The sequence below is a fragment of the Ambystoma mexicanum genome, chromosome 1q (assembly GCF_040938575.1).
Source record: "Ambystoma mexicanum isolate Mex_15411 chromosome 1q, UKY_AmexF1_1, whole genome shotgun sequence".
NCBI lineage: Eukaryota > Metazoa > Chordata > Amphibia > Caudata > Ambystomatidae > Ambystoma > Ambystoma mexicanum.
This window is the reverse complement of record NC_090922.1, coordinates 1,296,920,327-1,296,937,906: the sequence shown is the minus strand read 5'-3', so window position 1 is coordinate 1,296,937,906 and position 17,580 is coordinate 1,296,920,327. Positions and strand designations below refer to the sequence as shown.

Here is a 17,580-nt window from a genome sequence, read left to right as displayed (position 1 = left end):
GATAATGAAAGGTTCTTGTAGAGAGTGCTTGTAGTTCACCTACTCTTCTTATTGAAGGCATAACTACCAGAAAGGCAGCCTTGCAAGTTAGATGATTTAGGCCGACCTTGTGCATCAGCTCAAAAGTTGGACCCCTGAGCTTTGTGAGAACAACATTAAGGTCCCAACCTGGTGGAGGATTTGAAATGGGAGGGTATAGTATTTTTACTCCCACCATGAATGCTTTGATTGCTGGTACTTTCCACCATGACACTGTTTTGAGATATAGTGTAAGCAGACAAAGCCGCTGAATTAAATACTAAACCCCAAGTCTAGTAGGTAAAGCATATGGTGAAGTATGTTAGATCAGTCAATTGGATTTATTTTGTGTTCTGCACTAAATGACACATCTTTTCCACTTGTTAAAGTAACTGTGTAGTGTTGCGTTTGTGCTTCTTTGAGGATATCCATACACCTTTGTGGAAGATTTAAGTACCCAAATACTAGGACTTCAGGAGCCAGGCTGCCAAGTTCATAGTGTGAGGGTATGGGTGGAATTTTGTCTCCTTGTGTTGGGACAGCATGCTGAAAGGGCACAGAAGCTGGATTGGTTTGTACATTGCTAGTGTGAGTAGGTGTGGAAACCCATGATTGTCATGCCAACATAGGAGCAATTAGGATTAGCAAGACTTGTTCCTGGTGCATCTTGTGCACCATCTTGTTCAGGGGTGGAGTCGGTGGAAAAGCGTAGGCAAATTTCCCTTACCAACTCACCCACAGGGCGTTCTCCTTGGGTCCTGTTGGGGAAACCTGGATGCGTAGTTTGGGCATTTTGAATTTTGCTTTGTTGTGAACAAATCTAGATGTGGATGTCCTCATTGGGTAAAAACATTGTGTAAAATCTCTTTGTGATTTTGCCATTCGTGTTCTGCGGGTAGTTATGGAATTCGGTTCATTGTGTCTGCTAGAGCACTGTGTTCCTATGGAACATGTTGGGACACTAGGAACAGGTTTTCGTTTGAGCAACAATATCCTCATCTTTTGGGATAACTTGGACAGACTTGGAGAGCGTGTTCCTCCATGTTTGTTTAGGTAAAACATGGCTGTGGTAATGTCTGTGAGGACTTGCACAGCTTGTCCTACTAGGTGTTGTTGAAAAGCTTGTAGTGCTTCGAGGACTGCCAGCAATTCTAGTGGGTTTATGTGGTTTTTGCTGTTTGTGTCCACATGCCATGTGCAGTATGATAAAGGTAATAAGCTCTCCATCCGGAGAGTGAGGAGTCCGTTTTAAGAGTGGCTTGTACTGGTGGGCTGTGAAAAGGTTTCCCTTTTAACATGTTGTCTTTTGTCCACCAGCACAAGGTTAGCAAAACAACCACTAGATCGACCCACTCACCGCTTGCCTGATTGCATTGTTTGGCTAGCTACGCTTGCATTGGGCGCATGCACAGCCGCACGTGTGGAACAAGGTAAATGCATTAAGTCATCCCTAGCATGAGCATTTTCCTTGCGCACGGTTATCTTGCGACCGGCTATGTACTAGGGTACTTGCAATAATATGTTTTGTATTCTCCAGTGTGAGGGGAGACAAGTTCCTCGAGTGTTTATAATTGCCCCAGGAATTATTTTACCTGGCTGGGGATGAGACTTTATTTTTTCTCGTTGATGGAGAACCCTAATTTGAACAACAGATTGATTGTTGTTTGGGTGGTGTGTTTGCATAACTGGGGTGACTCTGGGATAGATTGCACGCGTAGGTGCACTGCCACTACTGCTAATACTTTTGTGAGCACCCTTGGAGCTGAAGAATTGCCAAAGGGGAGTACCTTGAATTGGTATTGTCTCTATTTTGAAGCACATATATTTTCTATGTGTGCGCTGGGAACATTGAAACATGAAAGTATGCATCTTTCATATCCAGTGTTGCCATGAGAGGGATTACTTCCTGTAGCGTTGTCATGCGAAAAGTTTGAGGTTTGGCATACGTGTTTACAAGTCCAGTACAGGGCGCATAGTTAAGTCTTTCTTTGGCACATTAAGTACATTGAATAGATTCCCCTGTTTACCTGGTTTGCTGGAACTGTTTCTATTTCGCCTTTTTCCAGTAGGGCTTTACTTCATGTAGCAGAATTAGATTTTCCTGTGGCGTCATCTTGCAATGTTCTAGATTTTGCAGTCTTTCCAGCAGTTCGATGCTGTATTCCCCTGCCACGGTGGACAAAACCCACTTGTTAGATGTGATCCAATCCCATGCATGGGTGAACTGACAAACGTGACCTCCGATGCTTGTATCTGCTTGGATTCACATGCTGTGCATAGTCCGACATCTAGTGGTAGTCACAGAGTATTACAAGATCTGTTTTTGAAACTCGAAAACGTACGTCGACAGGGCGTGTTAGTAATACTATCCCTAGTGTGACCAGCACGTGTCGAGGTCCCTCAGATTTTTTTGTTTCTGACATGAGGTTGCATGAAATGTAGCGCGAGTACAGATGTGATAAAGCAGAAACAGTAATAAATACAGAAAATATCTATGTGCTTGTTAGGGAGAATTCTCTGTATAGGCTAATTTCCCAAACCTATTGAGTCCCCCAGCAGCTTTGCTGGATTTTTGGGGTTTAAGCTTTTCTCCTGCTAACAGTGAGACTCTTTCTCCCACTCTTAGGCATGATTTGAGAATGTCCTTTGACTTTGTAATGTGTTTTCTGGGCTATGGGGTCTTTTACTCCATAGGGCTTCATGTATTTTTTGTAAGTGCGTTACACAACACCCTCAGTACAGTAACACACGGGTGTCATAGTGGCCCCCAAACATAGACTCCATACCCTGGGACTGACTACTGTCTCCCAGGGCATGTAAAGTCGCCATTGACTTTACTAGTCTTAAATTGTGAACAGAACCAGTACAAACCATCATATTGTGGAAGTACTGGTAGGGGTAATTCGATTGCCCCTGGGTCTGTTTTTCAAGGGGGCACTGTCCAGTCCCCCCTTGTCGAGTTTCTGGCTGGTGGCAGTGGTTACCACGCGAAATATTCCACCGGAATATTTCCTATGTGATTTTCCCACTCATTTTAAACGCACCACTTTTTTGGTGCAATGTTAAAGATACCGCCGGGTTATTTATTTAATATTTATTCCCTGGTTAGGTCTTTTTGCCAGAACTCTGTTTTAAAATGACGTTTGTGTTCGCCTCTGTAACTCCAACCCAAGTCGAGCCCTTTGTTCCACTTTTGGCGGGCTTCTGCACAGAAGCCTCCAAAAGTGGTGCCACTCTGTCTGGGTCTACAGGAGGCCTGGGAGGGGGGACTAGGCACCCTGGACTGAGTTGCCTCGGCAACTCAAGTCACACTCTTGTAGTCGCACTCTTGTGTGATTTGCCCAGTTCACCACTTAGCATGTGAGTGACAGCTAGGACTGATGAATGGGGGTTTTCTGCATAAAAGCAGGGCTTTGGGGACTGGAACTTGAGAAGTCGCCACAGGACCTAAAGAATCCAAAGAGGGAGAAGCTGAACTGACCTGCAACGACGACACCACCGGTGGAGCCCTGCTGAACCGAACTCACCACTTCCCAACGACAGAGAAGATCTTCTTCCAGGAGAGTCTTCTTCCTTTGAGCTGGTGGGGTTAACCAGTTTTCCTTTTTCGCCTTCCTGGATAGTCTCGTGGTCGAATCGCCCGTCTCAAGCACCCCGGCGGCCGGATAGCCACGCTTCACCACTACCGCGAATAAAAGGGTAGTAACCTTATAAGCGGGAAACTCCGCGGCTGGTTTCTTCCCTGGCAGTGCAACGACCTCCAGCTTTCCTCCACATCGAGATCTTCTCTTCCCCTGGACGAAGCACCGACTTGCATCTGCTGCCAGGAACAACTGCCCCCGCTGGAGCTTTCTCACCATTTCAGGTACTGTGTCCCACCTGGTCTCCCTTGCAACAGACTGTTCAAGGTGTCCCGTAAATCCTTGACTCTCTATCCTGGGGTGACCTCGGACCTGTTAACTAACTTTTCTGAACTGATCCAACTCTTTTTTGAACTATCTGCAAAGACTTTTAAAGTGCACTTCAACTGTGTGATCTTGGGCACATTCCACCTTGCTCTCCTCAAGAGTGGGCCTGGCCTATGAACTTTTTGCTCTACAGTAGACCTTGCCTTTTTTGACTTGCTGTGGTTCTTTAAAAGTGTTGGTATTGTGCGTTTTCCTAATTCTGCTTTTTCTCTCCCTTTTTAAAACTGAATTATTGGAGTGCCATCTAAGGATACGCGCTCACCTCTGTTTTGCAAATAAGTGGTGTCTTAACTTAGACTTGTCGAATAATTTAATCAGGGAGGTGTATATATTTCTAGTGACTGTGTTTGAACTTGCTTGACATATTAGTGCAAGTGTATTTTTACAAGTGTGTTTTTAAATAAATAATTATATACTTTTATACCAAAGCTCTGGTCAGTGTTTGCTTCTGCTACTGTATTTTTGTACCTAATGTGTATACTCTATATACTGCCTAACTCTTCTTGAGAGTAGTCTGACTGCTCAGCCACAGCTACCAGGTAAATCTGGGTGGTGCAGACTGCTACCAATTGGGTTTACTGCTAACACCTGTAGTCTTAAACTTTTTGCAGTGGTCCCTAAGGGAACTGCACAGGTTTCTGCCTAAAAGTGCCTTCGACTCCAGTAGGAGAGGAAGGGTGGGGGCATGTGAATCTAAGCAGATACAAGCAACAGAAATATGATTACGACGATTAATGTATCCCTTCTGAGGCTTGTAGACCTGCTTGGATCACATGCTTTGCATAGATTAGCAAGTAGGATCTGGAGAAGGAGGTGGGATGTGAGAAGGTACAGCAGCAAATAGATGTTTTAGAACCGCTTGTCTCACCAGTAAATCTGCTTTAGAGAGGGTCAATGAAAGATTGCTATGTGGATAAATGAATGGAACTCCATGTAGCAGCTTTGCAAATAGTGTCTAGAGGGACATTTGCAAGCAGGCTAAGGTAGCTCCTGTACCTCTGGTAGAGTGACCCCTTGGAGTGAAAGGCAAAACTCACTTGGATATGGAATAAAAGCTGCTTGCACTTGACTATACATTTGGAGATGGATTGATTAACATGGAACTTTGAAATGAACTTATGTGAAAACCTAGGATGTGCTCTGAGGACAACCTTGCCTTTGTGGATTATGAAGAAAGGATCTTGTACAGACAAAGCGTGTAGCTCACTGACTCGTCTTATAGAGGTGATGGCTACTAGGAATGCAGTTTTGTAAGTCAAATGTTTTAGGCTGGCTTTGTGCATAGGCTCAAAGGGCGGACCCATGAGTTTGGAGAGCATGACATTAAGATCCCAACCCGGTGGAGAGTTAAAGAGGGGACGGTATAGCCTCTTTACCTCTTCCATGAATACTAAATGACAGGAACTTTCCACCAGGACATTTTGTTCTGTGAAGTGGAATAAGCGTACATAGGTGCCAGGTTTAACTTGACGGAGTTGAATACTAGGCTGGAGTCTAGTAGGCAAAACATGTAATGTAGAATGTTTGCGGGTGAACATTCGATTGGGTTTAAGGTTTGTGACCGGCACCATATCACAAATCTATTCAACTTGTTAAAATAGCAGTGTCTTGTGTTGGGTTTCCGTGCCTCCTTAGGATATCCATACACCTTTGTGGAAGATTTAAGTGGGCGAAATCTATGACTTCAGGAGGCAGGCTGCCAAGTTCATAGATTGTGGCTGAGGGTGGAGGGATGCTTGATTGGATTGCACATCGCCAGTTTGAGCAGATGTGGAAACCAAGGTTGTCTCGCCCACATAGGACCAACCAGGATTAGGGCCACTTGTTCCTGGTGCATCTTGTGCACTATCCTGCTCAGAAGTGGTGTCGAGGGGTGGGTGTAAATCGTAAACACATTTCCCTGACCAGTTCATCCACAGGGCGTTCCCCTTGGACCTTGGTTGTGGAAACCTGGACGCAAAGTCTGCGCATTGCACGTATAAGCTTGTGGAGAACAAGTCCAATGGGGGGATTACCCCATTGTGTGAATTCTGTGTCTAGGATATCTTTATCGAGTTGCCACTTGCCAGGTTAGGAACAAGTTCCGCTTGAGTGCCCACTTCCATATTTCTTTGGACAGCTTGGACAGACCGAGAGTGTACCTCCCTGCTTGTTTATGTAGAACATGGCAGTGGTGCTGTCTTCAAGGACTTGCACCGTTTGACCTGTAAGATGTTGCTGAAAGGCTTGAAGAGCCTTTAGAACTGCCAAAGGTTCCAGGAAGTTGATGTGTTTTTGGGCAGTAGCACATGTCTACTGGCCGTGGGCTGTGTGGTGGAGGAAGTGAGCCCACCATCCGGCGAGTGAGGTGTCTGTAGTTCGGACCGCTTGTGCTGGTGGAATGCGGAAGGGTTTCCTTTCAGCAGGATGTCCCTGGCCCACCAGCGAAGAGCCTGTACCAGGGTTAGCAAAACAACCTCTGGATCGTCCCACTGACCGCTTGCCTGAGATCATTGTTTTCGCTAACCATTCCTGAATTGGGCACATGTGCAGGCACGCTTGTGGAAACAAGTAAATGCATGAGGCTATCATCCCGATCAAGCGCATTGCTTTGCATATAGTTATCTGGCGAACAGCCTTGTAGTGAGATAATTGCATCAGCATGTTTTGTACATGCATGTGCATCAGCTCCTCTTTTGTCTTTAGAATTGCTTACAGAAATTGTTTGCATCTTTCATATCCAATGTTGCCATGTAGGCCTCCCGTTTTTAGAAGGGGGAATTACCTCTTCAAGCGTGGTCATGCAAAACCTTTGGGGCTTGACATATTTGTTCGCAGATCTAGTACTGGGCACATGGAAAGGTCTTTCTTTGGCACCAGGAAGTACGCTGAATAAATACCCTTGTTTATCTGTTTTGCTGGGACGATCTCTATGGCGTCCTTTTCCAGCAGAGTCTTTATTTCTAACAATATGCCCCACGTTTGGATTCATTTTCCTGGGTCTTTGCAGGCGGTTGGGTGTTTTTTTAACAGTTCGATGCAATACACACCTGCACAGTGGACAACACCCACTTGTCTGACGTTATCCCCTCCCATGCGGGAGTGCAGTGTGAAATTCGACCTACTGGGGTGGCATGGGAGGGACTCTGCCGCGGTGCGTCATTGTTTGGGTGGGGTGGAGCCTTTCCCAGGCAAGGTTCTGCCCCTTCCTCTGGATCTTTTATTTCCTCTTTGAAAACCAGAAGAGAAAGATTGTCCTTTCGATGGGTTGAAGACTGTCCACCCAGAGTGTATCCGGAGGTGCGCTGTGAACCCTGACCCCGAAAACCTCTGAGGAGCCATGTTGTACATAGGGCTTGTTTGTGAATTGTCTGAGGGATTAGAGAGTGTCATACTCCTCGTTTGCGATTTTGAGGGCGTTTGACAGCTTTAACGAAAAGTACATTGGGTTCCACCGGCACGCTAAGGAGGGTGGCCCGAGTGTCTATCTTAAAACCAGACTGTCTGAGCCAGGCGTGACACTTGATGAGTTTCCTCTGCGATGATGTGGCCTGCATCGTCTGCTGCATCAAGATTACTTTTGCGGATGCAGTTTGATTACCTACTTGCCCTCTGCGATGGTGTTTAATAATTGATGGGTTCTGGAACCGCTTCAACCTGGTGTTCCAAGTCATCACACTTGTGGCAGCCATAACTAGCAGAAGTGTAGTGTTGTTTGCAATTCTCGCTTGAAATGCTGCTAAGGAGGCAAACTTCCTTCCAAAAGTGTATTTTTTCATTGTCTGGCAGGGTTTTAGCCGACGTCCGAGGAGTGGCAGCCCTCTTTCTGGTAGTGGTGACTACCAGTGGATCAGGTTTTAGCTGACCCCTAATATACAGGGGCTCTGTGGGCGCTTGCCTGAATAATTTTTCCTATTCTAGAATTCACTGCCCTTGTGATGTTAGGTGTAAGTAAGGAGGGCCTTATACGTCTTCATATAGACAGTAACAGTAGGATAAACTGGTTGGCGTACTTCCTGTCGTCAAGAATGTCCTCCACAAAGTCCTTGTCTGCTTGTGCCTCTTGGGTGTCAATACTAAATTGTTGGGCAGCATTCAGTAGCAGTTCATTGTGTTGTAGTTAGTTGTCTACAGGAGAATCTGCTACAGGCTGATCTTGGTGGTCAGGTGACTGGATGACCTAGCCATCATCATCGTAGTAGTACTGGTTCTGACTGTATAGGTCCCCTTGAGAGCTGGGTTCTTGTGACCCTGAGAAATCCAGACCATACATGTCCTGGGAGGGGTCTTGGTAGGTGGAGGCCAAGGGGCTTAGGGCAGAAGTGCTTGGCTGTGGGTCAAGACCAGGTTTTTTTGGCAAAGGGTTGATGGATTGCAGCCCCTGGCTATGGGGCGCCTCTAAGGGGCGTTTGTTCTTCTGAATGCTTGTCTATGAAGTCAACAAAGCAGGACATCCTCTTTACAATTCTGTTAAATTGTTCAGGGGTATAGTCACATGAGGGTGGGAAGCCTGAAAGGGTAGTGGTGAATTGGGTGCGCGGGGGGTGTCTGGTCCTTGTGATGCATAGCCCCTGAGAGTTTGTCTGCAGGGGAGGAAGAATCCATAACCTGAGTAGTTTTGGAGGACAAACGTGTCAAGGATTTCCATTTCTTTTGTGTGACTCTGTCTTTAACAGCAGGGATGCGTTTTTTAATTAGTTCATGCATTTTCGGAGTATGTTTAGGGGACACGATGCGCCTTTTGCGCCCGTTTTTTCAGTGCGCGAAAGGAGGGCCTTTTGCGCTTGGTGACCGAACCGACTTTGGGGGTCGGTTTCGGGGGCCTGTTGTGAGGCAAAGCTAAGTGATGGCACAGAGTACAGGGAAGATCTAGAGCCTTTTTCCGCAGACACTGCATGGACCTCAAAGGTTTTGTCGAGTGTTGGCTGTGGGCTATGTGCTTTTTGGACGTGTGCGCGCTATGGCCGCTGGGTGTCATCTCTGTCACAGAACTGCCGGCCTGCTTATTGGAGTCGGGGGCCCGCACATGGGGTTCCGACAAACCCTGGTAGCTTCAGCGTCTTTAAGGACACCGATATTGCCCTCACTGGAGTCCTCCGTCACGTCGATGGAGGCTTTGGGCTGTATTGCGTGGATGGCCCAGCGTTTGGTGCGACGTTCTTTAGGGGTTTTCGGGCGGAAAAGTTTGCAGGACTTGCAATGCTTTTCTGGGTGATCCCTAGGGAGACAGTAATTGCACACTCGGTGCATGGCTTTCCACAGGAATTTTCTATGGCAGGTAGGGCAACATTTAAAAGGAGTTTTGTCCATTATAAATGGAAAGGGCAGTTAGGCAATGAAAAGGGAAAAGGGGTGGCAGAATATGCATTCTCTAAACAAAGTCAGTATGAAAGACCTCCGCCCCTCTCCCTATTTAAGGGCCGAAGCCCGAAGAGGCCTGTGAGGGCCATGTCTGGTCGTCGATTCAGTCAAGTCGTCGAAAAAGGGGTTGTCCGTCGAAGGCCATCGAGCCGCTGGAAGATGCTGTGGCAAAAGCGGACAATAAGGAAAGAAAGAGAAGCCTACGAATAAACTTTTAACTAGTTAAAGGCATCAGCCTGGAAAGGAACTCTGCAACATGCGACCGACCACGATGGCGGAAAGAAACAATCGGAGGGACTTTGGCGCATGAAGGACCATGGGTACCGAACACGTCACACTAGGGATAGTATTACGAACAAACCCCGTCGACGTCCGTTTTTGAGTTTCGACTACCATCAAATGTCAGACTATGCAGAGCATGTAATTTAAGCAGATCCACAAGCCTCATACATTATATATTTAATTTTTGAGGCCATGAATAGTGTGAGTTTTGTTACTATTTAGAAAACAAGCCAGTTTTCATACCTTGAAGCACCAGCTACGAGTAGGCTGTGCGTGTGTGTGCGTGTGAAAAAATTACCCAATCACACACGACCTTACTGCTTTATGAGTAAAAAAAAAATAGACAGTCTTTATTTAAACAGCTTAGTGCAACACATATTCTTGTGGGTAAGCACACATTTTGCACTCACCTTCATGACATACAAGTTTAAGAAATCACTCACCCTCCAGGGTGGACTAAACCACACATATCAGCTCGCATTCCTATCTTCATCAGGTTTTTACAATCCCTAATTGTAAAAACCTGACGAAGCTCGGAACGCGTATATACCTACAAGAATATGTGTTGCACTAAGATGTTTCAATAAAGACTGTCTGTTTTTTACTCATAAAGCAGTAAGGTCGTGTGTGCTTGGGTCATTTTTTGTACACATTTGTGGGTTTTTTGCAGTGCTACAACCCATGAATAGTGTGAGTTTTGTTTGTATGTATGTATATATCTGGGGTCACAATTGTTTGTTATGCTTGCCTTATCTGTTTATTTTAGATTTTTCTACTTCAGGTGTCTCTAATTTACTGTGTCTCTATGATCGTTTTAGAACATTAATGTATTTGCCTTTCAGATTGTCTTTATATACCAAGTGAATGAATTAATCTTTTATATATTTTTACTTACCTTTATTGTGAATTTGTAACAATATGGCTTAGTATCAGTGGTAATAGGCTTTGGTTTTTGTGACACAGATCTCTTGGACTTTAAGTATATGGCCATTGGAACACCAAACTATAGCTTACGCATAGATATGTAACCATTTGCACATTTTAGCATCTAATATTATGGTTTTATGTATAAAAAAACATATCCCCTACCAAAGGGTAAGAGGCAGGGTTATGTGAGACAATAAATGTATTATGCACTAGGCACTTTACTGGTAAAAACTTGAATGCACTATGCACTTTATTAGCATCATACCCAAGGCACTATGCACTTTATGTTTCTCATCACTTTGCTTATTTGCACATGCATATATGCTTTAGGTAACCCAAATGTCCTATTTCCAAAATCTAGCCCAATTTCTCTACTTGGGATTAATTGCACACACATTTATGACATCAACAGCAGGATATGGACCAGAATGCATGTCATTTCGTCTATGGAGTTTTACTTTATTACTATCCTTGTGTAGGGGGATTACCTCTTGTAGCGTAGTCATGCAGAACGTTTGTGGCTTGACATACTTGTTTGCAGGGTACAAACTTAATAGTGGGTGCATCGTTAGATCTTTCTTTGGCACAAGGAAGTAAGTTGAAAAAATGCCCCCGTTTACCTAGTTGGCCGGGACAACTTAGATGGCGTCCTTTATTAGACGAGGTTATGCTGGTGCTCTCTTAAGTGGATCTTCTGTCATGGGGGGGTGGTTGTGGGGTTGTTGGAGGAGCTCTATACAGTATCCGCCTACTACTGTGGACAGTACCCATCTGTCTGAGGTGATTCCCTCCCATGCGTGGGTGAAGCTGGAAATGCGCCCTCCTACTGGTGAGGCATTGGAGGGCACCTGAAGTGGAATGTCACTGCTTCTGAGGTGGGGTGCCACCTCGAGAGGGGTTGCCCCTTCCACGAACATGACCTCTGTGCTGTCCTCTACAATAGCCCTGGGAGGACTGACTGATTATTTCCCCAGGAGGAGCTTTGGTTTTGACTGTTATTGGAACCCCATTGAGAACCTTGGCCAAGAAAACAGCGAAAATTGCCATTACCCCTTTGGCCGGGTGGCTTGATGGTGAGTTGGCACAACGATTTAAGTGTGTCGTACTCGTCTTTAGCTGTCTTAAGGGTGTCCTCGACGACCTTGCTGAAGAGCACATTGGGTTCAATAGGCATGTTAATTAGTGTGGCCTGCGTTTCTGGTCTGAAAACTGATTGCCGCAGCCACGCATGACGCTTTATAACAGTACCCTGAGCAATGATTCTTCCGGCATTGTCCGCCGTGTCAAGGTTAGTCTTAAGTAAGCAGCTTGACACTGCCCTCCCTTCTGCAGCCACCTGTGCTAGCTGGGATTTCAGTGGTTCTGGGGCAGACGATAGTAGAGCTGACACTTCCTCCCATTTGTGGCAGTTATAACTGGACAAAAGTGTAGGATTGTTTGCAATTCTGGTCTGGTAAGCCGCGGAGGAGGTGACTTTCCTACCCATGGTGTAAATCTTTTTGCTTTCCTTGTCAAATGGGGCATCAGAGGAAGCAAGGGGGTGGCCGCTCTTTTCCTAGTTGTATTTACAAATAATGAGTCTGGCTTCAGCTGCCCTCTAATATACAGTGGGTCGGAAGGTGCAGGTATAAAAAGCTTTTCTACACGTGGGTTTACAGCCCGTGTGAGGTTGTCTCCTGCGATGTATTGAATTGAGTTGAGGAATAAACTGCGCCATTGTTTTCTTGTCCCCAAGGATCTGTTCTACAAAGTCCTTATCCTCCTGTATCTCCTGGGTGTCAATTTGAAAGTGCTCTGCCACCCTGGCTAGCACCTCATTAAGAAGGGGTTGGTTGTCAATAGGAGAATCAACAATAGGAGGGTCCTGATCAATAGGTGAGTCTATCGGATACATATTGGCCTCTTGGTCCTCATTGTCCCCATAATAAGGGTCTGCTGCCTTCTTATCGAACTGAGGGTCAGCTGCCTCTACAATTGAGAGGTCTTTGTGTTCGGTGTCTAGGTCATAGAGCTCTATGACTGTGCAACGCACTGGAATTTTTGTACGAGACCTTTTAGAAGTGGGTTGAGAAGGTTGAGCAGACACTGGAGACCCAGAGGGAACTGTGGTAGGGGAGTGGAGTGGAGTGGAAACTCTGGAAGTTGGTAACTCCAATAACCAGTGATCATGCAGATCGCATTATGCGTGAATATGTGTGGTTCACTACCGGACATTGGTATTGGAAGGCAGAAAGACAAACGTGATGCCTAGCAGTAGGATAAAAGTGCCTCCCTATAAAGGGCCTGGTGCATGTATTTGAAATAAGCATTTCAGTGCAAGTTAGTATATTTAAAAAGGAATAGGGCGAAATGTCAGGAAATAAATTACCGACCCCACCAAAAGACCTAAAAACACACAACATGAAAAGTTAGACCTTTTCGTGGTATGTGTTTAGGTGTTTTGGTGGGGTCAGTATGGAAATAAAATGTAAAAAAGGGCTGCGGGGCTGGGGAATTGTCATCCGCAACAGCAGGGGTTGTGGGGAACACCCCCACAACTATCCCGACAGAACAAAAGAAAAAAAAAAAGAAAAGAAAACAGGGACTGCGGATTGTCCCCAGCAACATCCCACTCATTATACTACACAGTATAGTGCGCAGGGTTGCGGGGGGATACCCCTGCATGTTTGCATGGGAAATGTACGAATATTTTGTATTCGTGCATTTCCCCATGTGAACATTTCTGTCGCAGCAAAATCAGCCACGGAAAAATCACGTAGATCCTATTTAAAAATGGACAAATGTGAAGAATAGTGCCAAATGGCCACCACTGGTGTACAAAGTCCAGTCAAATGGAAGAATCAGACTAGCAGCCATGCTGGTTTTGATTGAAAGGAACTTCAAGAATCAGCATAAAGCTGCATAAACAGAAATCCAGGGGAAGGGGACAACTCAGGATTTGTGAACTGTATCCTCTTGGAACTTTTGAGTTGAAGTTACGCATTTTCCTTTGAACATTTGTACACCTTCCAAGGCCAAATACATTTCCAAATACCTTATAGTTGTTTTGTAGAACGTAAGGGTTACAAAGTACTTTGGACACAGGACAGTTTCCTTTGGACATCTTGACAAAGGACCGACCCATTAGTTTTGCTTTAGGTGAGGACAGAGGCATTTTCCATCCCCATTTTAACTTAATAAAAGTCTATGGCCAAAATCATGAATCACCTGTGTCCGAGTTTCCATCCTGACCCTTCACAGAACGCGCTCTCGTCATATTTCTTTTTATTGATGTTTTGCTGTCCTCCGCTAGTGCTCTGCTGGGGTTTTTAAAGGATATCTTTCGGCAAATCTCCTTCACTACTTGTTGCTTATGCAGACTTTTCAGTTGGGACTGGTCCCAATATAGCTTCCACTGAAAGCATGCCAATATTGCTGCCATTCGGTGTCTTCCTTATCCAACATGTCTACCTTGTACAGGCATGTTTTTATTACATTCCAACACGATTCTATGTCAGCATGAGAATTGATCAATCACTTGGCCTTATTGGTCTGCCTCTGCACCTAAAAACAATGCCACCTGCTTATTACAAGTATTATTTCAACATGTTTTTCTACTAACTGTTCATATGTCTACATAATCTTGAGTTTATTACTTAAAGAAAATGCAACATTAATGGTGACCAGGGTCCATATTGCTGCTGACCTACTCAGCTATTTACAGAAGTTGCAAAAGCATTGTTAGGCATGTCGGTGCAGTTTCAACATTCTTACCTCTCAAAATTGCTTTGAGGTGATTAGCTTTTAGTTTCCTTGCTGCAATTACATCATTAAGAGCAGAGCAATGGTTGCCTGGTTATAAACAAAGAGGAATAAAACACTTAGCTGAGCAAAAATGAGGGACAAAGCAAACAGGCAACCCGGTCAAGAAATATAGAGTGATTAAAACAATATTTTCAGAGGGATGAGCTTAGCATGGAGCTTCCCCCATCCACCTCCGTGAAGATAAACACAGTGAAACAGTCAAAATGATTGTTAATCCAAAACCTAGTCCCACCCAACCTACACAAAAAAAGGAAATATCTGACATACAGCACTGCTTGGCTCCTCAGGACAGAGTTGGAGCACAAAACCAGGAAAAGCAGAAAATCTTCATAGCAAGTTTATTAAGGTTCCAGGTACATGCTCAAGTTAGTCATTATCCACCCAAGTAATTAAAAAGACTCAAAATTACAATTTAAGGAAGTGGGATGAGACCCACATTTTACACTCATCATTCATATCCTTTACGTGTTAAGGTGTGAATTGTACACCAATACCCACAGCATGAATGCAGAGGCATTTCTTGCACACTGTTGGATTGCAGCTCAAAGATCCTAGAGCACCATAACATTTAGGTTGTGTTTTTCTGAAGCCTTCTCGTGAGAGGTTCAAGAAGGGTAAACCAGTAATGTGTGCACATGGTGTCTGGGTTAGCAGCGTCTGGATTTACTTTTAGGCGGAAGAGGGATGGTATGAAGGTGCAGTTGTTCCACACATGCACACACAAAATAAAAAACACAGTAGACAAAGAAACACATATGAAGGGGAGTACATTAAGTTATTTACAATTGAGTTAATAAACAGTGAAGGATCTAGAAATTATCCTACTCCCATCTTCAACCAATAGAACAATTAAAAAGGTACAACATTGGTAGAATACTATCCAGATTGTAAGGCTTCAAAAGAGTGAGATGCAGCGATTTGTCATAGAGGCATATTATCAGAGAGAAGTAGTACAAGTACAGTGAATTCTTCAAATTCTCCAGGCCCCCATGCGGAACAAAGGTAACAATGCAGTTTACAAGTAAAAGTCAAATGTATTTATAGCGAGTTTAAGAGGTTCAGGCAAGTTTGCCCAACTGATGCATCAGGACATAGTTCACGTACAGTAATTGGGACAAACTATTGTGAAAAGGTAAGCACGTTTTACTTACAGATCCAATTAAAGAAAGAGGTGGCAACCATCCAGCTGGAACATCATGGGTAACCCCACCAAAATAGATCCATGCCCAAAATGTGATGGCAAGAGGCCCGAGATCGCATAGGTGCACAGTGAATCACTATCCCACTCAAGGATTCAGTTGCAGTGGGAGGGCAGGGCGGCTTGAAGTCTGACTGCACACACAGCTCAGAGACCCATTAGAAGAGAGTTAGAGACAATGGTGTCAGAAGGTCTGGGAAGGCTAGCCAGACAAAAGACTGGTAGCGTGGGTAGAGAGTTCACTGGGATGTCTGGTTGAGTCGGGCTTGCCAGCAGTTCTGAACCCCAGATCAGACTACAGATTCTCAGAAGGTGCCAGGGTCAGAATCACATAACCCAGGACGAATAGGATACTCATTCGGACACAGACCAGCAACAGGAATCACAAGGGTGACCAAAAATAGCCGGTATTAGGACGTTCAGGTGGAAAGAAAGGACTCTGGTCAGGCCGCACGACAGTCCCATGATAGGCAACAGCTGCAGGGAGGTGGTCACAGTGTTCTGAACAGATTATTTAGCAGAGCAGCAGCAATCGTGGGGCTCTCGGGTGCAGGAAACAACACAAGGACAAGGAGGTTTCATGAAAGGTTGCAGTCATGGTGGGTTCAGCACAAGAGGCTGTCAGGAAAGCAAGTACGTCCTTGGCTCAAGGTTCCCCCCAGCATGGAGATGCAGAGAGGCTTAGCAGGAGGATCAGGTGTACAGCCTGGGCTGCAACTTCAGGATCCCTAGTGGTATCCCATCTCTCCAGCTTTTCCAAGGAAAGGTCAGCAACACATTTTTCAATTGGCTCAGGGTCTCACTAGATACTCAAACACAGAAACAGGTGTCATGGCAGGTTCTTTGGAGACCCTATGCAGGCAGAAAAAGCATCTTAGTTACTCCTATTTCTTCAAACAAGCAGAGACCACAAAGTAATGGCTAGGTCGCAGCTACAGTCCACCTGTAGCTGCCACCAACCTGTGCGTCAGAAATCTCAACAATGGAAAAGGATAGGCTACAGGCAGACCAGGTACATGGGGACATTAGTAGACGTCTGCCTGTCAGCAAGAGAAAGTTATGAAAGCCAAAAAGCCAGAAAATATTAGGAGGATGCTTAAAGTTGGCAAAAGAAAAAGACAAAAAGGAATTTCTGGCCTAACACTGGCACACCCAAACAAGCAAAGCGAGGGGCGTGGCTTGAATGCCATGGGATAAAACGTGTTTCGGAGTGTCCATACTGATCCTTAAACTTCCTACTGCACAAAGAAGCTAAAACGGATGAATCTGCACCACAAAATAAAGCCACTGATGTTCGAACATGCTGGGAACAAAATTAGTGCATTTCCGTGAGCATTGGGGGACCAGGAATGTCACTGCGACAGCAAAACTCCCAGTACGTCCCGAGGCTGATACACTGAAAATGGGGGCTGCCCAGAGACAAAGGACTCTGCTCTGAGGAGAAGGATCGACAGAGAGATGATACGTGATTGTGTCCCGGATCTGTTGCAGCCGGCTTTGCCACGAAGTCTTCACGGTTGAGTAAGGGGCCGGACCGCCTGAATTCGCAGAGTGCACCGAGCCGCAGAGGTTGGTGAGGGAGCGTGTTGGCAATTCTGCGGGGCTCCCTGCCCTGAGGGCAGCATAACAAAACAGAGTACTGCAGCCCCTTGATGCCAGGGTGCAGGCAGCCCCTTGATGCCAGGGTGCAGGCACATAGAAATGTCCATCGAGACGGGGAGCACAGAGCAGAAACGTGAAGACGGACGTCGAGTGCCCTGCAGCAGGAACACGGTCAAAGAAAGACTGGTGCATGGTACGAAGAGAACTGGTGCCCGTCGCCGCACAGCAGAGGCCAGCTGCTGTGACGAGACAGTGCCCGTTGAGCCCCCATATACCAAAACGCAACGAAAACCAGAGGACAGGCTGCGGCGCAGTGGCCTGGAACATACATAACACCCATAACGGCTGCATCGGCTGGGGAGAAAGGTGGGCCCCCAGCTGTTTCAAGCAGAGACCGCCACGTCAGCTGTACTGTCCATAGAAAAAATATAAAGTATCGGC

At 45.5% G+C, this 17,580-nt stretch overlaps 1 protein-coding gene across 2 annotated transcripts in view; it reads right to left on the bottom strand.

Annotated features, from left to right (window-relative positions):
- TTC4 (tetratricopeptide repeat domain 4) overlaps nucleotides 1–17,580 on the bottom strand; it is a 501,109-nt gene that overhangs the window by 332,935 nt on the left and 150,594 nt on the right. Inside the window, exon 4 of one of the 2 annotated variants that reach the window (XM_069642122.1) lies at nucleotides 14,289–14,366. The exons of the other annotated variant lie outside the window; for it this stretch is intronic. Coding sequence (XP_069498223.1) covers nucleotides 14,289–14,366 — 78 coding nt within the window. The remainder of the gene's footprint in view (nucleotides 1–14,288; nucleotides 14,367–17,580) is intronic. 2 annotated transcript variants of the gene reach the window in all.